The 27,879-nt window shown below is 38.9% G+C and overlaps 1 protein-coding gene across 4 annotated transcripts in view; it reads left to right on the forward strand.

The window, feature by feature from the left end:
• Nucleotides 1–27,879, forward strand: part of SNCAIP (synuclein alpha interacting protein) — an 89,599-nt gene that overhangs the window by 16,401 nt on the left and 45,319 nt on the right. For all 4 annotated transcript variants that reach the window (XM_071581105.1, XM_071581101.1, XM_071581104.1 and 1 more), the window contains 2 exons: nt 18,137–18,240; nt 25,438–25,510. In XM_071581105.1, coding sequence (XP_071437206.1) covers nt 18,184–18,240; nt 25,438–25,510 — 130 coding nt within the window. In that variant the 5' untranslated portion in view covers nt 18,137–18,183. The remainder of the gene's footprint in view (nt 1–18,136; nt 18,241–25,437; nt 25,511–27,879) is intronic.

A 27,879-nucleotide genomic window follows, 5' to 3' on the forward strand; every position in this document is an offset into this window, starting at 1 on the left:
TTTAGAACTAGGAGTAGAAATGTTGGTTGGTATAATTTTTAGTGGAAAAAAAAAGGGATTGTGGTTCTACATTTGGTCATACATTCTTTAAAATCCCTATCAAGGTGTTGTACTAAATGCATCAGCTGTTCCTGGTGGGTCCAAGAGTCAGTACCAGCGAAGAGTTTGAGTGGAGTTCAGACTATTTCAATGGAGGTGGAGGAGTTGGGGGATCTGAAATTGAACATGATAGTTCAGGGGTGAGAGCTCAGTTCTTCTCTTTGTATGATAAGCAGCTCAGGCATGCAGTTTATGTGTCTTGAATTACAGTCCTTTTCAGTGGCCATCTTAAACTACATGGTTGTATCATTTCATTTGGGAAGGCTGGTGTCTAGAAATCAGAACTGGATATTAGTTAATAGTTACCAGATATTGGAGTCATCTGGTTTTGGCATGCTTTTCTTGTTGCTGCAAACAGAAAAGTAGTTGATGTGGAGCAAAAATGAAGCTACCACAGAGTAAAAGGCTTAATTTCAAATTAGTCAATAAGTAAGTGTATCTCTGTTGTTCCTTACTGGTTTTTCAGCAAGGTTGTCTCTGTCTAGCTAACTACATGATTTGGTAGCTTTATGAATGACTACATGTTTAGTGAAGTTTGAGTAAAATATATAAAAAGAAATAGAATGTGTTTTAGCAGTGGTAGGCTCATCCTTGTTATAATTTCTGTGGGTCTGTACTGGTTTAAAGGTGAACCAGCAGGGGAAATGAACTCACCACGAGAGAGATTATAAGTCAGAGCTAAAATTTAATAATAATATTACAATAACAACACTGACACACAAGGGAGATTGCTTTCAACTCACAAAACCCCAGCAGTATAACCCAGTGTCCTGGGGCACAAACCCAAGGGGGTTTGTTTGCCCTTGTGCTGAGACCCCTGTGGTTCCCCCAAGTCCAGAGCAAAAGGAAAAGAAAAACCTGTTGGTGCAGGCAAGGGCTGTGGTCTGGGCGAGAGCGGTGATCTCCTGTCAAGGTCCTGCTGCTGCTCTGGATCCGACAAGAAGTTCCCGAAGGTCTTCTTACCCACCACTTATGTACCCTCAGGGAGCTCTCAGTCCCTCCCCCTGGGCGGGGACTCACACAATGGGTGATTAACTCTGGGAGCCAGGGGGTGTTGAGCTGTTGATGGCCCATTAGCAGCTCCGCCCCCTCAGGCTGGGTGTGAAGGTGATAATGGCTCCCTGGGCAGCTGCTGCTAATGGCCCATTGTCCTTGGGGAATGAATAGAGGGGGTAGAATACACAGCTTTGATCACCCCCACACAGGGTTAGCTGGTCCCTCCTGCTGAACTAGGACAGGGTCTTTTTCAGTTATATTTGAAACTTTTATGCCATTGTCCCAGTTTATAATTGATTTGAGGCTGATTTATTGTTCGTTCAGCTTCCTCACATGCTTCAAAAAGAGGCACTAACTAAAGTCTTTCTGTCAGCTGCAAACATTTCCTGTTACCCAGCTCTGATTTTTCCTACTGTTGTCACCCGTGTCCATGTATTCTGGTGTTTTTCCAGACAACAAGGCTGCTTTTTGGCTCCTTAATTTCCTTTCCATGTGTCCTTAATTAACAGTGACACCCACAGAAGTTGCTTGAATCCTGTAGGCAGAGCACTGAAAATCTGGGGCTTTAAGAGAGTCACATGTAACAGAACGGGGGAGTCTGAATAGTTGTCTGGAGAGTAGAGTCCTGGATGGAAAGTTAACAGAAGTGTAAATGAAAAGTTTTTCTATTTGTTTTAGTAATTTATAGCGTGAAGTCAAAACCAAGAGATAGATTTAAACTTTAGTGGTAGAACAGTTGTGATCTGGTTTTCTACCATAGTAACAAGTCATTGTGGCCAACTGGCATTCAAAAAGTTAAAAATACTACTGCAGTGTTTTTGCATGTGGTAAAGGAAGGAACACTTCTTTAAAAATTAATCTTACCATATGTGATATTTCAACATGGAGGGCATTGGTTATAAAGTTTTGTATGTTCATTAAAGCTCTGATTTTTTTCTTTTCCTCTCCTGCATTTTGTGCAACTGTTTCTACAAATGCAGTGTAAGTGTGAGCAAAATGCTGGTAAATCAGAATAGAGGAATTATAAATCCACTTTTTACAAATGTAGTAAATTACAAGGAGAATAAGTATTGTCTTTTCTAATCTGTTTTGTCTTTTAAGTGCTTAATTTCAAGTTGCACAAATCATAAATGTCCATACTGCTACAGTGAATACAAGAGATGAGACATGGTTGTTCATCTCTCTGGTAAACAATTCTGGAAAAATTAATGGTTGAGAAAGAAGATGATGCATGAGACAACATGCACAGTAGTCCTGGCAGAGTTCTGATTGCTGCAGATTCAGGTTTTGTTAAAAATAGGTAATTATGGTAGGTGATATTGGATCATAGAGCTCTTCAAAAAAAGTGATTGCTAGGTTTCTAATTTGGACTATCAAAGACCTGTATTTAGAATAAAAAGTTCAAGATATTTCTTGCATTTTTGGTTGCATTCACAATATTTCCATGTCTAATGTGATCTTGTTTTCTTTAACTGAATTACCTTGTTTGATGCAAGAGGGCAAAAACTCAGTTTAGAAGCAATGAAGAAAACATTGCTGAGGAAACCATGCTGTCCATTTTAGATTGTAAAGAGTGATCTACATTTTTCAGGTGGTGAAGTTTAAAAATGTTCATCTATTTTAGTGTTCCTCATCCAGAAGTTTGTAACTTTTATATGTCCCTAATGGCTTATAGATATTTAGTTGCATGACAATTAGTAACAAAACTGTGTTGATCTGTTTATGCTCTTTTTGACATACCAGTCAATAGTAATTAAAAAACCCCAAAAAGAAACAAAAAAAAAAACCAAACCAAAAAAAACCCCAAAAAACCCCAAACCCGGTAAAGGTGACATCAATTTCAAAACCTCTTAGCAACCACATAGAAAAATAACAAATGTACTGATTTCTCTGTTAATTGCCCTGGAAGAATGGTAGTAGCTTAGTGGTACAAACATAATGAAATGCATTTATCAATAGACAGTGTGTTGGTTGTACTTCTTTAGAAGCCTGCAGTAAGATGCTGTCAGTAGGGGGTCTACATGTAAACTTTCATAGCCTCTTTTACAGAGTCATGAAACTGCAGAAATCATGAAAATAGGAGAGAAAGCAAATACTGCAGAATACCTTTAGCAAAAGGTAGACATTTGAAAGAAAAAGCAAGAGTAATGTTCTCTTCATCACTCTAGCAAGTTTCTTAAAAGAATTTCAATCATGGTCTGTTGTACATATGTTCTAGATTTTGTATGAAAGACTTTGTGAGAAATATTTTCAGAGCCTGCTGGGGTATAGTCAGGATTATGGCAATTTCCCATAAGAACATGTGTTTACCAGCTCCAACTTCCTTTTGAAACACTGTTAAAAGAATTGATTTCATGAAGAGGGTTGGGGTTTTTTGTTTGAACAGGCAGAACAAACAGGATATCTTGGTCATAATGAGCAGCATAATGAAATGATAAGTATAGCTTAATTGCAGCTTGTTTATGTCACGATTATGTAAATAATTATTTTGATAGGTATTTCTGTTTCTACATATCCTAAAAAGCCTTAAACAGCACTCTCTCTTTTTTGTTCTTATCTCTGTTAAATACCTCAATATATAAAAAGGACACTAAAATGAAAAAACATCGAAACCATGCCAGCTTGGAAAAATGAATATAAAATGCAAAATTAGTCTTCATCCCTGCCTTGGCTTTAGTTTTCAGTGTTGGTTATCTTACATTATTAGAAATGTGATATTCTGTGTTTGAAATGTAACTTTTCTGTTATTAAGTTTCACATACATTTACAAGCTAGAAAAATAATAGGTAATAAATGCTTAGAGAAGGAAGTCATTGTTAATATGATAGGCACCAATACGAATCTCATGAGTTACAGCCCTGGAAAGAAGAGTCTGCAAGGACTTGTTGGTCATAGGATCATAGAATAGCTTGGGTTGGACAGGACCTTAAACGTCATGGGTCCTGATGGGATCCACCCCAGAATAATGAGGGAAGTAGGAAAAGAACTTGCCAAAACATTTTAAATCATCTACCAGCAGTCCTGGTTTACTGGAGAAGTTTCAGCTGACTGGAAATTAGCAAATTTAATGCCCATTTGCAAGAAGGGTCAGAAGAATGATCTGGGGAACTGCAGGCCTGCCAGCCTTACCTCAGTTCCAGGCAAGGTTATGGAAGAGATCATTCTGAGTGCCATTATGCAGCACATGCCGGACAACTGGGAGATTGAGCCCAGCCAAAATGGATTTACAAAAGGAAGGTCCTGCTTGACCTGTCTGATCTCCTTCTATGACAAAGTAACACATTTAGTAGGTAAGGGAAAGTCAGTAGTTATGGTCTATATATAACTGACTGTATGGCTGGGCACAGAGAGTTGTGGGGAATGGAGCTAAGTGCAGTTGGTGGCTGGTCATTAGTGGTGTTCCCCAGAGTTCATCAGAAAGAGACCCCCCAGCCAGTTTAGGGTGCTGGTTGACAGCTGGTGGGATATCATCTAGCAGTGTGCTCAGGTGGCCAAGAAGGCCAATGGCATTCTGGCCTGTATCAGGAATAGCGTGGCCAGCAGGACTAGGGAAGTGATCCTTCCCCTTTACTCAGCACTGGTGTGGCCACACCTTGAGTATTGTGTTCAGTTCTGGGTCCCTCACTTTAAAAAGGACATTGAGGACATGGAACATGTCCAGCAAAGGGCAACAAGGCTCAGGAGAGGCCTAGAAAGCATGTTTTATGAGGAGCAGCTTAGGGAGCTGGATTTGTTTAGCCTAGAAAAGAGGAGGCTCCGGTGGGACCTCATTGCTCCTTACAATAACCTGAAAGGAGGTTGTAGCAGAGTGGGGGCTGGTCTCTCCATCACAGAGGGCCACTGGTTTGATCAAGCAGGACTCACCCTTAGTGAAGCTGTGTTGGCTGTCCAGAATCACCTGACTGTCCTCCATGTGCCCTAGCAGAGCTTCTAGGAGGATCTGTTCAGTGATCCATAGGCTGACAGATCAGTAGTTCCCAGCCTTCTGTTTGCCCTTTTTAAAGGTGGGTACAATGTTTCCCTTTTTCCAGTCACCTGGGACTTCACCTGACTGCCATGACTTTTCAAATAATATGGAGAGTAGCTATTACATCAGCGAATTCTCTCAGGATTCTGAGGTACATCTCATCAGGTCCCATAGACTTATGTACATTCAGATTCCTCAGGTGGTCATGAACCTGATCTTCACTTCAAATGCGAAGTTCTTTGTTCTCCCAGTCCCCACCCTCTTGTCCATCTGCTTGAGAGGTGTGGGAAGAGGGGTTGCCAGTGAGGCAAAAATGCTGCTAAGTCCCTCAGCCTTCTCCTGTTACTAGTTGGCCAGCACTGTTTGTCCAATGGGGTGCAGCTTTGACCTTCCTTTTCTGGTTAAAATACTTGTAGAAGCCCTTCCTCCAAGCTCAAGAAAAGCCTATCCCAATAAGCAGAAGTCAAGAAGAGGTGGCAGGAGTCGGTCCTGCTTGGTGCATGGATGAGCCAGCAGATCTCAGTGAACTAAGTCATGACAGGGACAAGAGGTGGAAATGCAGGCCAGTGACTCAGGACCAGCTTAGTATTGTTGTCTGATCTTCTATGGATAGGGCTAGCAAAGCCTAGGCTGATCTGCAGTTGAATTTGGCTTTTAGTCTTCTGAAAATTTTTGTTGATGGAAAATAATTTTTTTTTAATTCAGTCTTTGCTGTTAAAATTTCTGCTGTAAGTGCACTGTTTGCCTCCAGTGTCCCCTTTGAACCATTGGAACATTTAATTTGAGAAACTCAATTATATTTCATGGGGATGATGCCAATGTTTTTTGTGAGAAGTGATAATTTCATAGATGAATCATAAGAATTTCACACTTTAAGTAGCATGTGTTGGGTTTTGATTGTTTTTTATTCCTCTAGGTTTTTTATTCCTCTAGGTTTTAAAATTCACAAGTAGGTAATTTCAAATGGGCATTAGTATTGCTCTTCTAACAGGGAATTGAGAGCTATTATTCTCTACATTTAGCAGGAGCACTTTGTTATTTTAAAGTCATACTGTCACAAAAAATGTTTAGCGGGAAGACTGAAACAATTCATTTTGAGGACAAGTGGTAACCAAGGATAACCCTGATATTAAAACATATTCATGAACAGTTTAAAGAAAGAAGCAGAAGTCCATTACTATTTGAAGACCCTTTTTAAACAAGTGAAGAGAGCAGCCCTCATACCCACATAGGGTCAGTGGCTGCAGGATGTAGTACTCCTCAGTTTAGGTAAGTGGCATGAAAGCAGCACTGGAAATAAGTAGAACTACAGAATATTTTCCATGCTTGACTAGTTTAATGACCTTTAACAAAAAATGGCTAAGAAGGAATAGTGCATTGTTTCATTTAATCTCTCCTCACAGGTAGAATATCTTATTTTTATATGGAAAATTGTTAAATAAAGAATGAACTTATTTAACCACTTATTAATGGTTAAAGTAACTCTGTGGTCCCTGTATACAAATGCAACAGCATGTCACAGTGAAGAGGAAAAGATGCTGCTGCAGTGCACTCAGTAGGATCTGTACCTCTGTGCATGGTGCCACTGTTAAAGCACTGCTTTTCTTGCTTCACAGTTGTTGTGAGCTGACAACTGGGTAAGTGGCAAAGCCAGACAAGATTAAACTTTTAATACAAAAGCTCAGATGTTAGAAGTTGAAGTAAATGCCACCACCTGCTTTTCTTAGAGCTTATCTGTGGATCACGTCTGAGGCAGCAGCTGTAATGTTTCACTCCAGATGCGAACCGAGTGTCTCATACAGCTACAGTCCTCTGTTGACTATAGATCACCACAGCATTACAGAAATAAATTATGATCATGGAGCAGTGTGTATGCTTGGTCTGTGTTCTCGTGAGGTTTCTGCGCCGTTTTTCCCTCCTATTATGCATATATGTACTTAGGTAATTTACAAAAGGGGGTTGTTTGATCTGGTTTTGATTCTGCATGTTGAGTCATAAAGAATATAGAAAGAGTTATCTGTTATGAAATAACTGGAACAGTTGCCATAGAAGCTGGAGGGCAATGAAGTAGGCATATTAATTTTTCATGACTATGGATATTTCTTATTAAGAACAAATAACCTTGTAGTTCAAAAGTAATAAAACCATAGATTAATCAAAGCCAATGAAATTTTGTCATCATATCAGTTGATATCTTATTTGTTTTGATCCTCTATTAAAGTTAAGCAAACAGTGCATCTGCTTTTGTACAGTGCTTGTATCATGTATGCTGTTTCAGTTTTGAATAACAGCTATTAATTTCCAACTTCAAGGCTAATTCAAATAAACAACTTTATTTTTCTAGGCCTCATTCCAAAATGCCCAGGTGTGTATTTCTGGCTGAATGCTCGGAGTCCAATTTTCTTTATGCTTGAAGGTTGAAGGAAATATAAAACCAGGGGGTGGAAGGGATGGTTTCATTGTAAGAAATCTGAGGTGATTTGCAGTGAGCAGATGTCTTTCAAGTTGTGTTACAGTAAAAACAACTCTTCAGTTAGTCAGATCACTCTGTAGCCTGATTATTAGTTTCTTTTTAGTTATATTGCTGTGTTCTTTTGGAAATGAAGAAATATAATCACCCTATTTTAATATTAAATGTAATGGTTATTCATGTGATGACTAAATGGATTAGTATTTAAAAAAGCAAGAAGGAGATGCTTCTGAACTGCCAGATAGACACTCTTTGCCTTAAGGTGGGTAACATCTTAGTCACACAGATATTAATGACAAAGGTTGCTTTTACATTACTGCAGCTCAGATGTCATCCTTACGGTAACACTTGCAGTAAGTTTTGTGGAATACTATTCAGCGTGCTAGAAAAAACCAACCCAACAAACATGAGGACCTGTGTCTTAATAAACATACTTTATCCTCACTCTGTGCATGCTAACATATGTTTTACTTTACAGACTATATAGTATCAGTCTTTATAATGGTTAAAAATACTTGATGGTAAAATGCCTGAAGTTGTGATGAATGAAGTTGAAATGCAGTTAAATTCATGGAAATAGAAGATAGAATAGGTGACCCATATGCTATTACCTATGTCCATATGACTTCTTTGAAATCGTAGAATCTTGGAGTGGTTTGGGCTTAAAGGACCTTTAAAGGTCAGCTAATCCAGCTCCCCTACAATGAGCAAGAACATCTTCAACTAGATCAGGTTGCTCAGAGCACCAGCCAACCTGACCTTGCATGTTTACAGGGGTAGGGTATCTACCACCTCTCCATCAACCTGTTCTAGTGTTTCACCACACGCATTGTAACAAATTTATTCCTTAGTCTAACATCTTTATAACTGGTATCCCTTGTTCTATCACTACAGGCTCTACTTAGGAAGTCTGCCACTGTCTTTCAGTAAGCTCTCTCTGACGTATTGAAAGCTGCAATAAGGTCTCCCTGGACCATTTTCTTCTCCAGTCTGAACTTCCCTGAGTCACTTGACCTTTCCTTACAAGAGGGGTGTTCCATTCCTCCGGCTATTTTTGTGGCCCTCCTGTGGACCCATTCCAACAGGTCTATGTCTTTTCTGTACTGAGTGCCTAAAGCAGGATGCAGCACTCCAAGTGGGGTGTCACCAGAGGAGAGTAGAGAAGAGGACCAGAATCCTCTCCCTTGACCTGCTGCCCTCATTGCTTTTGATGTAGTCCAGGATATGATTTGCTGTGAGCACACATTGTCTGCACATCTCCCTTAACACTCCATAGACTTGAATCATAGAATTATAGAATATCCTGAGCTGAAAGGGAAACACAAGAATCATCAAAGTCCAACTCATGGCCCTGCACAGGACAGTCTCAAGAAGCACACCATATGACTGGGATTGTTGCCCAAGTGCTTCTTGAGCTCTGTCAGCCTTGGTGCCACAACTGCTTCCCTGGGGAGTCTGTTCCAATTTCCAACTACCCTCTTGGTGGAGAATGATTTCCTGATATCCACCCTAAACCTCTCCTGGCACAGCTTTATGCAGTTTGCTTGGATTCTGTCAGTGGTCACCAGAGAGATCAGTGCCTGCCCCTCCCCTTTCCCTCAAGGTGCAGTGAGGTCTCCCCTCAGTCTGCTCTTCTTCAGTCTGAACAGACCAAGTGCCCTCAGCCGCTTTTCATGCACTTCCCCTCAAGGCTCTTCACCATCTTCGTTGCCCTCCTTTGGATGCTCTCTAAGAGCTTCTTATACTGTGGCACCCAAAACTGCACAGAGGACTCAAGGTGAGGCTGTAGAGTAGAGTGGGACACTCACCTCCAGGCAGGCAGTACAGATGAACATGTGTTCTTGAGGTCTAGGTGTATGATTGGGAGAAGTTCAATTATGCTTGACCAGGAAGAAATACATTTGTTCTTATCTTTTGCTTTGCTGAATTCTGTCTTCTTGTCCTATCATTGAAGCTTGTGCATTGAGGATAGTTGAGTGGTGATTAAAAGCAGTGCTTTTGTTTTTACTTGCTTTGGAAGTATTGTGATGTTATGAATTGCTGTTGTGAACTTTTAAACTGAGGAACAGTTCCAAATAAATGTGATAAGGAATTAGGTAATCCTTGTCACATAATTCATTCTTTACTGAAAGAAATTATAATTTTTCAGCCTCATTCTTTTTTTTTTTTTAACCATAAATTGTTACTTAAAATTAATCTTAACTCTTTAATATCTCCTGCTACTTCCCTTTATATTTTTACCTTTTAAATTTGACTGGATAGATAATGTCAAGCACAAGTCATAGAAAAAATGTTACATCATGTTATGAGGAAAAACACTTTGGGAGTCCTAGAAGGTAAAAGAATGCACTTAGAGTGCACAACTCTTATATGACCCAAAAATGTCAACATAGTCTGTGTATTGTGTTGCCATTTTTATTTGAATGCATAAAATGAAAGTAGTGAGCTTGAAAAACAAATAAATCTCTATTTGAGCTTCATTGTTGCTCTTTATATTCTCAAAGCCATGTGCTTATACTCAAATAATTTATCCTTTAGAGATAATAAAGATAACAATATAAATATGAATGAGAAGCTGTAGTCTTCTAAGAGTGCATGTATGGAAGTGTTAAAGTATTACTTATAACTAGATGATCATTGTAGGTCTTTTCCAACTGAACTATTCTGATCTGTTCTGATGAAACTGTGTGCTTTCTATGTCTTTGATGTGTTCTCCTTCACATGCATTTATCACCTGCAAAGACACCATTTGTATTTAGCAAATAAATATTTTTAGCTGTCTGGGGATCTGCCACAGATCTTCAAATGGGACCTCTTCCAGAGCTCAGTGTCTTTGTATCCTGTTTAACTACTCTTGCACCACAAAGCTCTGTTAAGAGACAAGGACACAAGCTATATGAAAAGCCAGACAAATGTAGAGTGACCACAAGATACCTGTCTCAACTAACATGTAGTCCTTAATATGAGGCAACACACAGCTAGGCACCAGGAAACTTAAGAAGCAGTGATAGGTAGATGTGAAAGCTAGAGGTGGTTGTGTTAGCCCAGGCTATCTCTGCTAGGCCTCAGGGATCAGGTTTTCTTGCCTTCATTGAACAGTTCCTTTCTCACATCCCTGAATTATGGCAGAGCTCCTGGACCCACTATCGTGCTTTCCTCACACTGTGTGCTAAATAAGGTTGAAAGGCCAAACTAATTTTTGGTAGAAATTCACTGTTACAGTAGAATTTGAGAATTGAGGATCTGAATTCAATTTCAAATATTTCCTAGTGCTGAAAAGATAATGTGTCTTCCCCAGCTGTAGATTTTAATTGGGTGCTGGGCTTTTCAGTGCATGCTAAGTAGATTCAACATAATGTAACATTACACTCTTCTGTTTGTTTGAAAGTTAAGAAATTTGGGGTTATGATCTTGGTATTTCTTAATGTTAGGGAATAAAATTCATACACTCACCAGACTTCAAACATTAGTTGAAACACATGCCATATGTTCAAATTAAAGATGTAAAGCCTTTCCTTTCTGCCCACAGATCTTGTTCATCTTGAGCTACTGTAGCTCCTGATGCTTAGGAAAGAGTCATATGTTTATTTTGTTAACTTAGACCTATAATTGAAAAATATAACTTTATCCATTAATTAAAAAGCAACTGTCTTGGCATTCTGGTATTTAAAGCCTTAATCTTTAATATTAAGTGTTCTTAAGAAAACAGCCTTTTGCTGCAAATACTTAGAAGTATTTTCCATCTGATTCACTTTATATTTGATTGAAAGTTTAAGTAAATCCCCAAATATTTTGTTATAGTAGTTCTGAGATGTGGAAAATAAAATCCCATGTGGCATTTAGCAGGATTTCTTTGATTTACAGCTGAAATAAACATTTAATTGACAGCAGATCCTTTATTGTTACTTGTTATTTGTGTATACATAAATAATTAAAATTATGCATTCTCAATTACTTGTTTTGGCTCAATAAAGGACATTTTGCCTGTGCTCCCTCTTGGATTTAGTCTTTCACATGCCACACTGAGACTGCATTTTTCTGGGGTACTAGACAGTTTCCTTTTGAAGCTACTGAATTCACTGCAGCCTTGTTGCAAAGGGGTTACTACAAATCAGTTACACCTTTTTTGTTCCACAGTTTTGCACTGAGTAATCGGAACAAGAAATTGAACATGATGTTTGCTTATATCCTGCCTGCCATATCAATGTCTTCATTCATTGTGAGACAGCAAATGCTCACCTGTATAGCCTTGTTCTTGCCTGATGTGCACTAGCATGGGTTAGGTGATGGCAGCTGAACTGATTTCTAAAGCAATCCTGCCATTTCCATTTTGAGTCTACATCATCCTCAAAAGGCACACTGGCCCCTAGGGATTGGTGATAATGTGACTCTTTGTTTGATACCAGGTGAGGGTCAAAACTCAGGGCCTCATCTACCACATCTGAAAAATTAAACCTGTGAACAATTTTAAGCATTTCATACGCAGGTAATATGTCAATCCAGAGTGGTGTGTTAGTATTTGCAGAAATTGATGATTTTATTACCTGCATCTAATACTTCACTGCTACTATTATTAGTAATATTACTACTATTATTCCTATTATACTAGAAATTATTCTCTCCCTTTTTCCCTCATTCTCCTGATTTTACTGAATGTTTGTTAGCAAGAGGATTTGAGCTCAGACATCTAGTTTTATCTGAGAAGGGCAATTGCAGAGGAAATCTATGTTGCTCATGTTTGAAAAAGAGAAGGATGAATTTGGTTTTGGATACTGTTTATTATCTGTTGCAATGGAACATATGCAACATATTACTGTACCAATATTAATATTACTAGATTTCTGTGTAATAATTGTTATTTAGGTGTTTTCTCCTGGTGAACTGCTTCACAAAATTATTAAAACCCACTTTTTCCTGAGTACTTATGGGCGATGTTAGCATGGTTTTACTTTTTTGGGTGTGAATTTGGAGAGGAGACCAGATTTCTTTTACCTGTAAAAAATATACATATATCTCTCTGCAAGTCAAATTGCCAAACAAGACATGCCCTTTTTTGGGTTAAGATTTTGTGGAATATTAAATTACTAGCTTCCAACATACAGTTAGGAAAATTTGAAAGTTAAATGTCAAACATTTCTGCTAACAGGCTAGACACAGTTGTCTGTGCTGCTTTGATGTTGGTGCTGGAAACACATTATTCATCTCATGACATCAATTCCTGGCAGTTGCAATTTTGGTTGCAGTTATTTTTACCTTGAATTTGACCAGTTGTGCTTATGATCCCATGAATGCTGTTCAAATTGTTTATCTGGTAATGTGCTGGATTCAGCCATTGCAAAGCTCTCAAAATAGTCACAACTCTGAATACTGTCCTTACCATGTGTGCATTATACATGGTGTCCTTCAACTGTGTTAAATTGTATCCAAAAAGTACACCTTTTGACTGAAACTCCCAAGTATAATCATGGGAAATCTTATTTAGTTGTAGTATTTGACTTGAATTGCTGTCCGGTTTTACCTTTTCAAAAAAAACCCCCAAACTTGTAGCAAACAGAATATATTAAACTCTTGTCCTTTTGTTTCATGTAACTCAACAGTATCTTCACAAAGTTTTTCGTAGAGAAAATGTTATTGATTTGGTTACCAACTTTCTCTTCAGCTTTTGGGTGTTTCATAGTCTATGCTTTTGAAAAGATAGAAGGTAACATTTTGAGGAAGTAATTATACAAGACTGTGGACTGATTTCATGAGTTTTGTACATCGCTAGGTAAAATGCAGTCCCTTTGTCAGCTGTACATCGATACAGCGATTTTTTTTTGTCTCAATGGCTTCTTGCAATTTAGAAAAGTTTGAGAGGTTGAGATCTTTTTCTCATAAAATCTTGAGATATACGGGGACCAGAAATTGTAGTTATTTTATAAAAGCTATGAACTTTTTTATGCTGGAGTTTTTAACTGATCAATTTAAGTGAAAAATAAAAACCCTGGGTCACTTCTTGGTTTTGCTTGCAACACGTGTTTAGAGTGGGTTTGTTTATCTCTTCCCTTGATTTTTAAATGTAGTGGATGGGCAGTTTTTTAATCCATTTAATTCCAGTGAAAAACTGAAACTCATTGAAGCTTCAGTTTGTTTTCAGATTATTTTTATGTTATATGGTTTGTAGATGTTTTAACATTTAAGTTATTATACTTTAATGCTCATTCTTACTTCATACATTTATCATCTTATGTAATATGGTGGTACAGTTCTTTAATTTGTGTAGAACAGTACCTATAGAGTCATAGAATCACGGAATACTTTAATTTGGAAGGAGCCTACAAGGATCATTAAATCCAACTCCTGGACCTGCACAGGACAGTTAGTTAGAGCATGGTGTTAACAACACCAAGGTTGTGCATTTGATCCCTGTATGGGTCATTCACTTAAGAGCTGGACTTGTGTCTTGTGGGTTCCTTCCAACTCAGAGTATTCTCTAAAATCTGTGAAATCACACCAAGTGCCTGACAGCATTGTTCAAACGCTTCTTGAACTCTGTCAGGCTCCCTGGGGAGACTGTTCCAGTGCCCAGCCTCCCTTTGGTTGTTGGCATATAGAGTCAGCATTTGTCAAATACGCTTGACATTACAGTCAGCATTTGTCTTCCTGAAACCGACTGAATAGTTTGTTTTGAGCTGGTATCAATAGTCACAGTGATAAACTGACAGCTAGTCTCTACCTTTGTGGAGGGGGCTCACAAGTCCTGCTTGCAAACTGATCCCACCTGGACTCCATTCTTCATGGGTTCACAGGTGCTCCCAGGAGCCTGTTCCAACATGGACTTTCCATGGGGTCATAGCCTCCTTTGGGCGTCCATCTGCTCTGACTTGGGATCCTCCAGAGTCTGCAGGTGGATCTCTCATCCACCATGTACTTCCATGGGCTGCAGGGTGGGAGCCTACCTCACCGTGGTCTGCCAGAGAATCCCTCTCCTTCATTGACCTTCGTGTCTGCAGAGCTGTTGCTCTTCACATATTCTCACTCCTGTCTCCTGATTCCTGTTGCACAGTAACTTTTCCCGCTTCTGAAACCTGTTATTCCAGAGGTGCTACCATCATTACTGAGGGCCCTGCCCTGGTCACACTGGGTCTGTCACGGAGTCAGCTGATTCCATCGGTCTCACAGGAAACTTACCTTCTCACGGAAGCCAAACCTGTAACTCTCCCACTACTTGCCATGCCAACCCATTACACAGGCAGTGAAATTTGCCACATGTAATCTGTAATGTCTCCCAAATGCATAAAAGCATAAACCTTAAAAAATATACTGAAATTTTGTGTTTCTGTTAAGCAAAATCTGTATTGTGGAAGAGAATATATGTAAACTTGAATGGGTTCATGCCTTTTGTCTTGGTTTGAGGGGCAAAAACCAAAATGTTTACCCACAAGCGGAGGAGAGGGGGTTTCCTCCACAATAATCACGCCACTCTTTATCAAATTTAAGAAAAGGAACTTTAATCAGACAATGGATACAAGAAGGATAACTCCTGAGATAAATATATATATATATATATATATATATACACACACATATATACATATATATATGTGTGTGTGTGTGTGTAGGTATGGGTATAACTATAAACAGACCAGAGCAAAACCGCTTCCCCAACGCCACAGAAAAAAAACCAACAAAACAACAACCCCCATAACAACAACCCCCACACCGGCAAGTTTCCTCTGGGAGAAAAGTTATACTTATGAGGCAGTATCAGTGTCACAGCCCGGCTGACTGCAGGGTGAGTTCCCAGTTGAATTCTGTCTCTCTCTCTGTGTCTCTTGTCCCAAATGAGAAAGGAAAACTGGAAGTGGGGAACCGCCGCGTGTCCTGAAAAGCAGCTGCAAACTTCTCTCTCCCAGGTCGCTGCCCCAGCCGGGGCAGGCAGGCCATGATGCTGCAAGTAGTGGTGAGACCGGAACAGAGGCCGGGACCTCAGATGCAGGAACCAGGAGAGCAGCCGTGGCGAGGAGAAAAGCAGCAGCTCAGCAAGAAGCCACAGCAGTAGTCAGCAGCAGGAGCTGGAGAGAAAAAGGACTGCTTCCCTCCTCGGCAGCACACCCCCTGCTCCTGTCTTCCGAGCTAAGAATCCAAAAACATGTCCCCAAAAACAAAAGAGACAACCTGCCCCCACCTAAACGATCAGCAGTTTACTACTTCTTTTTCTTAACTACTGGCATGGGCAGTTAGTGGCAGGGGAGAGAATTTACATAATAATTCCAAACTACAACACTTTTCACAATAGCTATTTCCTCTCATTGTAAGGCTTTTGTGATTTTGGTGCTTCCTTCTGAGAATAAACTTAGCATTTGGGAATGTGGAAAATGAAAAGCTTCTGATGAGTTTCATAGTATAGATACTTGTGTGCCCTCATACCAAGTTGGACTGAGGGCATTATACCGCTTTTACCTTTTTGTAGCCCTCTCTTTTCCCACTGTTTCACTCAAGTCTAGCAGTCAGTGAGAGCTCATAATAGGTAGCTGAGGACATTCTTATGTGCTGCCCCTTCCCCAGTTTCTCCTGCGCACTGGTTCATGGATTCCTTCTTATAATGCACCAAGCAGAGATATCCTAGTACATTAAAGAAAACCATGGGGGGTTTTTTTGTTTATCTTTTTTTTTAACTCTTTTTCATAGCTGTGGTTTGACTCCAACTGCAACTAAGCACCACACAGCTGCTTGCTCACTCCCCCCTGAATGAGTAAAAATGAGAAAGCTCATGGATTGGATCAAGACAGTTTAGTAGGGAAAACAAAAGAGGTGCATTCAAGCAAAGCAGAACAAGGTATTAATTCACCACTTCCCATCAGCAGGCAGGTTTTTGGCCACCTCCAGGAGAGCAGGGCTCCATCACTCTGAAAGGTGACTTGGGAAGAAAAACACCATCACTCCAAACATCCCTCCTTTCCTCCTTCTTCCCTCAGCTTTACATGCTGAGCATGGTATGGACTGTCCCATTGGGTCAGTTGGGGTCACCTGTTCTGCCTGTCCCAAGTCCTTGTGCACCCCCAGCCTGCTCATGGGTGGGGTGGGGTGGGGTGAGGAGCAGAACAGGCCTTGTCTCTGGGTAATTACAGCTCAGCAGTAATGAAACCACCCTGAATTATCAACACTGTTTCCAGCACAAATCCAAACCCCAGTCCCATACTACCTACTGCATAGAAAATTAACCCTTATCAGCCAAAACCATCATATTCATTTAATGATAAAATGATGCTGATAGTGCTTTATCTTTGGTAACTTGGTGAGAAACAAAATTTTGCTTTTCCATCTATTTCAGCTTAAAATTGTAGATACCTCTTGGTTCTCCTTCTAAGAACATCTCAAGAACAGGTGTCTTAAGGTCAGCTTTTTGCTTGGCTAGTCTGTTTTTAGGGAAATTAATGACTGAGGTTTGTTTGCCAATGACACCTGCAGAAAAGCATTTTTTTCAGACCCCTTATCTTAGAAAATTCTTAAATGCATATGAATGTTTCACACGGTGATTTTATTTAGACCTACACAGCTGACTTCATTATTCAAAAACATATTTCACGGCGATCATCATATGAATAAATTGGGCTTGTATTTTAATTTTTACCTTCAGACATTTTCATTTGTTATGTACAAGTATTAGAAGGATTTCATTTTCTTCCATAATAATACTTATCATAATACTTCCATAATGATACTTATGTCATGCCTCATAGTATTTAAAAATGCATTACATTTTTCTTGTTCAACTTCCTTTAAAATAGCTTCTGTTTCTGCCTTCTGTTGTACTTGTCTGTAGTGATCACACACACCTTTCATTCTAGTTAGGATTAAGAATGATGAGTTACTGTTTTTGATCTGTTTGTTTAAGCTCCAGTTTATTCTCCAGATAATGATTTTTCCAACCACATTTCTTGCTTTGCAAGAGAATTTTCTGTTCTTTTTCTCTTGCTATGAGAAAATGGTTGAGGTCACAGATAATTAGTGCACATAGATAAAGTCCTGGCTTTGCCTTCATTACTGTTTTGGGATATGTGCACTTGCAGGCTGAGGAGTGGTTCACCATTCGTCTGTAAAGCACTGGCAGCACTGTGTGTTGGTCTGCTTGTAAGTGGAGAAAAGGTGTGATAGGATTTAATTTTCTGTGCACAGTGTGATTCTCAGTTTTTTCTGCCATTTTGTGCAGAGGAAAACTGTAGTAACAGAAGTGTCTGTACGTTAATAGCATCCTTAGAAGAAGATACATCATCAACAGAGATACAGTTGCAAGGTCATGAGGTTGCTTGACAGTTAGATGTTTACACCTGTATTGAACTTCTGGAGGGACAGTGATGCTGAATCAAGTATTTTTGACTTCCATTTCAAGTACTTCTTAGGTATTCCCTCTAAAACCTGAAATGTCTGCTTCATGTTGCTCACAGTAGATGTGGCAAATCATATTTACTTTTAGGATTAAGTTATGAAAAACGTTAGTATTCAAGTAGAGTGTTTTCAGTAATGTGCTGGTAGCAAATACAGTATACTGCTATGTATACCAACTGTATAAAATTTATATGTGGTTTTGACTAAAGACAATCTATTTCTCTTTTCTTAATTAGGTCTTTTACTAGTGTGCTGACTCACTGAAAATGTCCATAGAAGAATAATGGAAGCCCCTGAATACCTTGATTTGGATGAAATAGATTTTAGTGATGATATATCAGTAAGTACAAGTCTTACTTTGTTTGTTCAAATTGAGTCAATCTTAATCTCTCAGTCCTGGTATAGCAAACAATACTTGTTAGAAGCCATCCTTTTTACTGCATATGTAGGAATATTTTTAAGTAGCTTGAATCTAGAATAAAATAAGATGTCTTTTAAAGGAAATCTGATAAGCTTGGTATAGAAAACTTGATTCCTGTCCATCAAGCAGTAAAAGTAACTTGCAAATCAAATTAACAAATTAGTTTTATTTCTGTGTTGCTTATCTCCATTATTGTCCTGAATGAGTTATATGTGCTATAGTGCTAGCCTTAGACACCAAAATGGTAAGTTTACCTTCTTTAATTGAATGTATTTTAATTGTAAAAAACTCCTGCTTCTCTCACCTTTGCCCTTTCCACCAGGAGCTATCTCCGAATACAGCAGGACTTTATTAATAGCTGTGATGTAGCTACCTGGTACACGGTAGAACACAGAAAGAGAGAGAAAGAAATCCAGGAATTTTACAGGCAGCACTGATCCTTACTGTTGAAACTAAAACAACTGCAAACATAATGGCAAGCAAAAATACAGTTTACCTACATTGTTAGTGTTCTTGTAGGAAGCAGTGATACAGCAGAGTTGTCTGTTAGTCACAATTCTACTCCCACTGCCAGTGGTTTGGCTCTTTGTGCAATAGAGTTGTTCATATGTTTTTTGTCTGATAAACAATGGACTTGAATACACAAAAATGAAATTCCTTAGAGGAGAATTTATTAATTCACTTTTCAGATGAAAGTATGCCACCATCTCCTTCCATGTTTTGTAGTCTTACAGTTTGGTTTTGTTTGGTTTTGGTGATTTTTTTTTTTTAAAAGGGCCTGCCTTTCTCTTTAGGATTTGGGACTCTTGATTAATTTTAAAACATTCCAGATGCTTTATTCACAGACAGATTGCTTCTGAAGAGGATTTTTTTTTATATCTATTGTACTGTCGAATTTTTATTAAAGTAGAATATGACAAATGCCCAAAATATTACAAGACAATGAGCCAATCTTGAGTGAATACCTTATTATGGGCAACTTTCTTTTTATTGGTGTTACATGCTAGATTATGTCCTGGTATCTGTTTCTATACTCAGTCTTGTAAAACTGTAAAACATAATAGTTGTAACCTCTCCATGTCTCTCCCATTGTGGCTGTTGCTGTGTACGGTGGGTTAGGTTACTCATTTTTCTGCCGAACAGTTCAGGCTGCCTCCTTTAATAGTCTATTCTTTCATTGGATACTGAACATTAAATAAAATACCAGCACAAATTATTGAGGTAGCAGTTTTAGTCCCTGTTTTAGTGGTTAAGAGGACAAAGGATTTGTTGGTAGAGTCCAGAGTAAGAAGAAAAATCATGGTTATTCTAGTGCTCTACTCATATCTCACCATATATGACTTTGAGTTGCCTAACCTTCACATTTTATCATTAGCCTACTCTGGTGAGAGCAGCTGCACAGCGTCAGTGTTAGCAAATTAAATTGTTCCTGCTAGTTCTCTGGTTCTAATCCAGTGTGGAGGAGTGACTAAAAATAATGGCAGCAAGAAGGTTGTTAAAATGATGCACTTACAAATGTATCTGAATTAGAAAGCCATTGTATATAGTCCAGACCTTGTATTCCATTTCATAAAAAATCACCAAAGACATAGACAGGAAGGCAGGAATTTGTTTTAAAAGGCAAATACATATGTAAGTCAGTTCAGAGTTTTTTTGGTTGGTTGGTTGGTTTATTTTCATTTGTTTTACTTTGTTTTGAATTTTTTGTGTTGCATTCATACATGAGAAATGAAAACTACATTTTTCCAATATCACACAATCATAAAATGGTTTTGGTGAGAAGAGACCTTCAAAGGTAATTCAGTTCTAATCCCCCTGTAATATGTAGGGACTTTCCACTAGATCTTGTTGATCAAAGCCTCGTTGTGATGGGTTGACCTTGACTGGTTGTCAGGTGCCCACCAAGTCACTCTGTCAGTCCGCCTTCATCAACGAGATGGGGAGAAAATTACGACAAAAAGCATGTGCTTCATGGAAAAGAACATCATTCACCAATTACTGTCACAGGCAAAAAAGACTCGTCTTGGGAATACTAATTAAATTTTTTGCCAATCAAATAACAAAGAATAATTAGAAACAAGAATAAATCTAAAAATGCTTTTTCTCCACCCCTCCCTTCTTCACAGCACCAACTTCACTCTTGAGTGCTCTACCTTGCCACCTCCATAAGTGCAGGGGGTTAGGGGATGATGGAGTTTGCATTCAATTCATCACATGGTGTCTCTGCCATTCCTCCCTTTCTCATGATTTTTTCCCTTACCAGCATGGAGTCTCATCTACTGAAGACAGTCCTCTATGAACTTTTCCTGTGTGAGTCCTTCTCCCAGGCCATAGTTTTTCATGGACTGCACAATATGCATACTTTCCATGAGGTATGAGCTGTCAGGAACTGACTGCTCCAGTGTGGGTCTCACACAGGGTCACAGTTCCCTGCTAGAAAACCTGCTCTTTTGGGGTCTCCTCTCCCCAGGCCTTAGTTTCTGCCAGGAGCCTGTTCCAGCACAGTCTCTCCACAGGATGCAGGTTTCTTCAGGGCACATCCAACTGCTCCAATGTGAGGTCCTCTATGGACTGTGAACTGGGTATCTGTTTCACCATAGTCGTCTCCACGGATTGTTGGAGAATCTCTGCTCCAGTGCCTGGTGCACTTCCTTCCCCTCCTTCTGCACTGACCTTGGTGTCTGCAGAGCTGTTTCTCTCATATTTTCTTACTTGTCTCTCCCTGCTGCTTTTGTGCAGGGTTTTTCACCCTTTCTTATATCTGTTATCTCAGAGACGCTACCAACATCTCTGACAGGCTCAGCCTTAGCCAGAAGCCAGTCCATAATGGAGCCAGCTGCTCCTGTCCTGTGTGGGAACAGGTCCTCCTGCTAGTTTGCCACATAAACCAAATACAGTCATGAATGATTGGCATCCATAACTTCTCTGGGCAACCTGTTGCAGTGTCTCACTACCCTCATTGTAAAAAATAATGTCTTTGATATATCCAATCTAAGGTAATGTTCTTTGATGTGCCCCTTGTCATGTTGCAACAGGCCCCTGCAACCAGTCTTTCTGTATTTTTCTTATAAGCCTCTTTTATATATTGAAAAGCTATAAGAAGGTTTCCCTGCAGCCTTCTGTTCTCCAGGATGAAGAACACCAGCTGTCTCAGCTTTACTTCATAAAAGAGATGTCCCAGCCCTCTGGCTCTTTTCATGGCTTTCTTGACTTACTGAACAGGTCCATGCCTTTTTTGTCCTGAGGGCCCATGACTCCTAGGTAATACTCCAGGTGGACTCTCTCAAGAATGGGGAAAATCACCTCCCTCACTCCACTGGCCATATGTTTTGTGCAGTCCACGATTTGATTGGCTTTGTGGTCTACAAGTGAATGTTGCCAGTTTATGTCAAATTTTTCATCCATTAATATGCCCAAATGCTTCTCTGCAGGGCTGCTGTCAATACCTTTGTCAGTATGGATGCTGGAGGTTGCCCTGACACATATGCAGGATCTTGACCTTGTTGAACTTTGTGAGGTTGACATGAGCCGATGCCTCAAGCCTTCCCTCTGGATGTCTTTCTTCTCTCCAGCAAATCAACCACGCCACTCAGCTTGGTGTCCTTGAAGACCTGCTGAAGTGTCTATATAAGATCCTGTCAACAAGGCATAGTACAAATAACCTAACCAATGGTCCAAAGATGCTCATCATAACCATCAGCTCTTTTCTTCTCTTTTTTGGTGTTCTGAAACTACTTAAATTGACACTGCTATTGAGAATAATCTTCCTGAAACATCAGGCTGAGTATTGTTGCTTTACTTTTTCTCAGTGTAGCTTGCTACTCCCAAATAAATGTCTGGGGAAAAGGGTGGTATTGCACAGTTATAAATGATGGGAAAAAAAGTATTATAAATTTATTCATTTAATGGGATTTCAGTATTAATGAGACGTTCATTTTTCTTCTATAGTGAGCAAGAAGATATAACAAATAAGAAGAAAAAATTAGCTGTAATGATGGAATATGCCTGTTTTCAGTATGTAAATGAATACAAAGAGCTGTGCATTTAAGAGCAGGACAGAGCCACTAGAGTCTTGATCCAGTGGATGTAAATTATTTGAGTTTTGATACTGCAAACAGTTGGAACTGGACATGGCTCTTCTTTTTTGGGGGGGTATCATGTTCTGCGAGTCACACTATGCATCCAGCTTTGCACTTTGATTACATTTTAGGAAACATTAAAGGTATTCTTCACAACAGAATGTTGAAAAGTAACTCTTGCTTCCTAATTTACATTTTAAAACTATTTTATATATATTTCTTCTATGCTCTACACGTAATCAGTTATTCTTTCCAGTACTTCTTGGACACAAGCGAGTCTGCAAGTGCCTATTTGAAGATATTTTTTCTCATGTTTTGGATTTCAAATTCATTGCATTGAAATTGAAGGCCTGCATGAAATTTAAAAGGTTAACATTTGCATTAATTCAGATTCTGTAGTGCAGTTTTATATAATGCCCAAATGTTTTGCATTCCAAGGGAGGTTCCATTTTCCCTTGAATTAGCAATGTCTATTTGAGAAAATTGGGAATATGCAATGCTTGTTAATTCTTCTTGTCTCTTGTTTGTGGTTGATACTGTTCTCCTATCTTACAGAGTTCTTAAGGGGTTTACTAAATGCAGAAAAAGAACCCAGACCTCAAACAGTAAACAAAAATTCCATTACAGTCATTATCTTGGAAACAAGCCCTTAGTTTCTGAATTTTACTGTCAGCCACAACAGAGTGTAGTTAAATACCAAAGATCACACTAAGCATTGACTAACCAAGTGACCAGATATGCTTAGCTCTTGCATGGCCCTGAACTCTGGCTGTCTCTAACTGATGAAATGTGAGAGGTAGTGTTTAATTTTGTATGCAAAAAAAAGTTGAAATTATTGAAGAGTTGGAAGTAATTAATTTTAAGTGCTGTTAAATAAGCGTTAAATCTAAAATTCTATTCCAAGGAAAAGTTGCAGTCTCAACCTCTTCTGCTGCCCCTCTGTGTAAACTTGAAATTTATGGGTGAAGAAAAACTAAAAAACATTACTGATCATTACAACTGTAGCTAGAGGATGACAGAGAGTAATTCTAGTGGAAAGAGCTGGGACTGGATTGTTTTTATGGTTGAGAAAGAACCACTTTAGAGAGTAAATTTAGTTGTTTCCTGGACCAAAGCTGGTTCTTCACATTTTAACCACAAAATACAGAAGGCAGAAATGTAAATGTGCAGAAATGTTTTTGAGGACAAAGGTGAGTGGGAGGAAATCTGTTAATGAAGTCAAAGCAATGTGATTAAAATGTATCATCACATTTATAATATTTAGTAGATTTTTGTGGTGGGATGCGTTAACTGAATACATTTTAGTTATGTGGAAACACAAAAATATCTGTTCTTTCAGGAAGAATAGGAAAAAGACAAAAAAAAAAAAGGTGGATTCATTTTGAGTCTTTGTGCTGAAATATCAAGATGTATAGTTAAACAGCTCAGGCTTTATTAAACAATAACTAAAGTGAAGCACAGCACATGGTGTTTGACCATGCCTGTGTTTAACTTGTATTAATTTATATTATGTAGCATCTTTCTCCCTGTCTCTGTTCTGTTCTCTGTTGCTTTATGCTGTCACATCCTGGAGCAGTCCCAGCCTTACAGACAACCACTTGTTGTTTAATGAGGACTGGAATCACTGAGTAGTTCTGTGGAGTACTGCTACACGTTTTAATTAATAAATTCAGTGTTGATCTTGGAAATACTTGTGAGACCTTCCTCTTATGCCTGAGGTTTCTCAATACATTTCTGAATCAGGTCAGCAAGGAAAAAAGTAAGGCATGGGAGGTTTTCCAGCCTTAAAAGTAGCTGAAGTAATTTGAGTAATAGACTTAAACTTGCACCGGAAAAGTTAATTACTTCTGCCATTGGTTGCATGAGCTTGTCTTTAGATTATTTTGAGGTAGATTGCCAGCTGTGCAGAAGAAACATGTCAAACATTCAATGATGAACTGTCAGTAAAAACTAGGGCAATGTATGACCCTTTCTTTTTGGTGTGGAAAGTTCAAGTGGTTTTACATGTAGTTGTTTTACTTCACTGGTCAACAGCACACCAGCTAAAAATATCTGCTTCTTTGAAAACATATGGTGTTTATGTATTCTTTAAAAAAAACGAGTTTTGCTAATCCTAAATGCTTTTTTCTAGTTTGGTTTCCAAAATACTGCTTTTAGTAGTTTGGGCTTTTTTTGTATAAGCAAAGTCATTGATCTTTCTTTCACAGACATAATGATTTTCATTTGTTTAAGGGACGATTCCTGTAACATTTAAGTGTTTGGTCAAGGAAGACTTGCTATTAAGTAACTGCATATCAGAATGTATGGTTTTACAATTCTAGATACTGGATCTTTCCAAGAGTATTCCACAGGTGTATAAGGAAAAAAATTCTGTTCAGTAAAATGGGTATGTCATCCCTGTTTTTTTTTCCTTTTTTAATGCTGAATTCAGAGAATAACATATTGATTAATATCAGATGTGTTCTGTCACATCAAAATAATGATGCAAGTTTGCTTTAATAAAGCCTAATTAGAGAAATGAGCCCATTGTCTGATATGTCTATGTACACACATCCATCTGAAATCAGATCTCTACAGTGCAAATATTGCATTGCTTTTGCACACTGGGTTGTGAAAGCTTGAATTCTAATTTTTAAGCATGACATTTATTACAGTGCAGTCACCATAGCAGATGCATAGGTGAGCAAAGTGAGATCCTTGAAGTTTACTGTGAAGCCTAGATGTATTCTGACCTTCAACATATCTTGCATTGTGTTGCATTGTATTTGTGACTTGAATAATGGTGATCTGCAGGAAGGAGAAATCTGAGGTGGGGAGATGTTTTGTTGTACCTTGGAATGTCTGTTTCATGTGCTTCAAAACGAAAAAACAAGCAGGTGCCATCTGCTTTTCTCATGCAATCTGAGAAGACCATTGAACTGCCAGAAGTAGCCCTGGCTGGTAGATTATTAGGTAGTGTCCATGAGATTCAGACCTCTTGAAAGTCTTACCTTTTATCTTTTTAAATTATTACTTCTCTATTTTTTCTTTTTTGCAGTATTCTGTAACTTCTCTCAAGACCATCCCAGAATTATGTAGAAGGTGTGATTCACAAAATGAAGAGAGATCAGGTAAGATGCTCAATTCTATGTGCCCATCATTTTCTAGCCTTTGTTTTTTAATCCTGTACAGCTTGGCAATACTAGCTTCTTGGCAGTGTCCTGTTATTTTGTTTTCTCTCATTTCTGTATAGCTTTCTGGAAACATGACTTTTTTTTTTCTTTTCTTTTCTTTTTTTTTTTTCCAACAGATGTTAGTTCACTAGAAGGAAAAAAGTTCCAAAAAAGGATTTGACTGTATACAGATAAATGTAGGGCTTCATCTCAGCAGCTCCAAACCACAGTATACGCAACAATTTACTTGAAAACCTGAGAAACCATTGGTGACAAGACGTAATAATGTAGGCGCCAATGAAAAAATGTTGGATATATTTACTATCCATATGGTCACGACCAGTTTGAGGGATGATGTTTTGCCAGAGTCTGAAACTGTATCAAGGATGCTACATGACAGAATCTGGTCTAAGGCATACTGTAACAGTTAAGATTAAAGCTGAGGTTTTTAGTTTAATAGTGTAAACTAAATGAAGAATCATGGCATATAGATGAAAACCAGCTGGAGACTTTCTCCCTACCCCCCTGACAAAACGTGTATTCAATGTTGTTTTTCACTCAGTAAATCAGATTAATCCAGTTTTTTTTTTCTCTTCCTAGTGGAGGAGAAGTGAATTGGAGAGAGGTGCATTTTTTGTTGAGCTGTGAAAAGTTTATTGTGCTTTCTGGTGTTTTAATTGAACTTTGTGAATGTTGTTTCTTTTACAAAAGAAATGAGAGACCTGGAATTCATGGGATCATAGGTGTCTTTAACAACTGTGCTATATTTTGACAATTTTTATTTCTATATTTCCTTACATACTGTTTTAAATTTCCGATGTGTGTAACTAAGTCAAAACTTTCTGATACCTACTTCAGACCCAAGTCATTAAAGCCCAAGTCATCACATGCCAGTGTTCTTGGCAATAAAGGGAAGCAAAGGAAGGAAAGATCTCCTTACCACACTTGCTTGCCATGTTATTGCCCATACAGGTCACAGCAGTGATTTCACACATATTATGTACTGCACACAAAAGCAGGGAAGAAGTATAAAGCGGGAAGACACCAGATTCACCACCCTCGATTTCCCCTGTCTCACTCTACCCCAATCTCCCCCCATCCTCCCCTCCATATTCTTCTCATCCTTCCCCATTAGACCTCTCTGTCCTTCTTTACCTCACCCTTTTCTTCTCTCTTCTTACCTTCTTGCTAGTTGTTCCTGCATTCTTCATCCCATGCATCCTCCCATCTTCTCCTTTTGCACCTTCTCCTTCCTTCTTCTTCTCTCCTTCTTCCCTCTTCTTAATCATTCTTACTCCCATTCTCCCCTCTCTTTCCCTGTTCTCCTATTCTCACACCATTTCTCCACACTATTCTCCACTTATTCTTCTGTCATTTGTCCTACCTCTTCTACTCCTTTCTTCTTTCTCACCCACATCTTCCCTCTTCTGCTCTTCATTCTTCCCTGCATTCTTCCTTAGCATTCATCCCCTCATTCCTCCCCATGTTGCTCCCACCATCCCCCCATACTCCTCCCATTCTTTCCCCATTCACTTCACCAGTCTCTGTCATTCTCCCCACTGTTTTCCCACCTATTTTCCCTTCCATTTCTCTCCACCATTCTTCATTCCTATTCTCCCCAATGTTCACACCACCATTTCCCCCCATTTCCCCAGAGCTTACTTTTCCTTCCTACACATTCTTCCCTCCCCAGTCTCTCCCACCATTCTTCCCCATATCTTTTCTCTCTTTTTTACATTGTCATTTCCCCAGTGTTTCCCCCAAGTATTTTCCAGTATTCTTCCCACCATTTTCCCAGACGTTCTTTACCTCATTCCTCTCACCATTCTCTTCCGCATCATTTAATGCCCCTCATTTTCACCCTCTTCATTCCCTACCCAGAATGCTCACCCTTATTTTTTCTTGTCTCCCTCCTCTCCATTTGCCCACTACTGACATTTCCCCATCCCTGCCTATCAGTATAAGCAGCTGATCATGTGACTGCAGAGCATTACGTATCTTGTCATACAAAACAATTAAAGCCACTCATTCACTCAGCTGTTCCAAGTGCAAAATGAACCAGAGGAGAGCAAGAATAGCCCCTAAAATAAATGTCACTGGCTGGTCAATTCATAAGGACTGATCAGCCACAGTGGTAGCATCAATATCTTTTTGCAGAAAGAAGATGTAAATTTTAAAATTCAGATAGCAATTATAAAGTAAAATATGGACCAATAGTAAGGTTGAAGTACAGGTTATGAGCTCTTCTTTTAGACTGTGGGCTGCTGAATCTTACTGTGTAGACTTGTTCAGTGGTTGCTTCTGCAGTCAGACATGTTTTAATTATG

Source organism: Pithys albifrons, chromosome Z (genome assembly GCF_047495875.1).
Source record: "Pithys albifrons albifrons isolate INPA30051 chromosome Z, PitAlb_v1, whole genome shotgun sequence".
Classification (NCBI taxonomy): domain Eukaryota; kingdom Metazoa; phylum Chordata; class Aves; order Passeriformes; family Thamnophilidae; genus Pithys; species Pithys albifrons.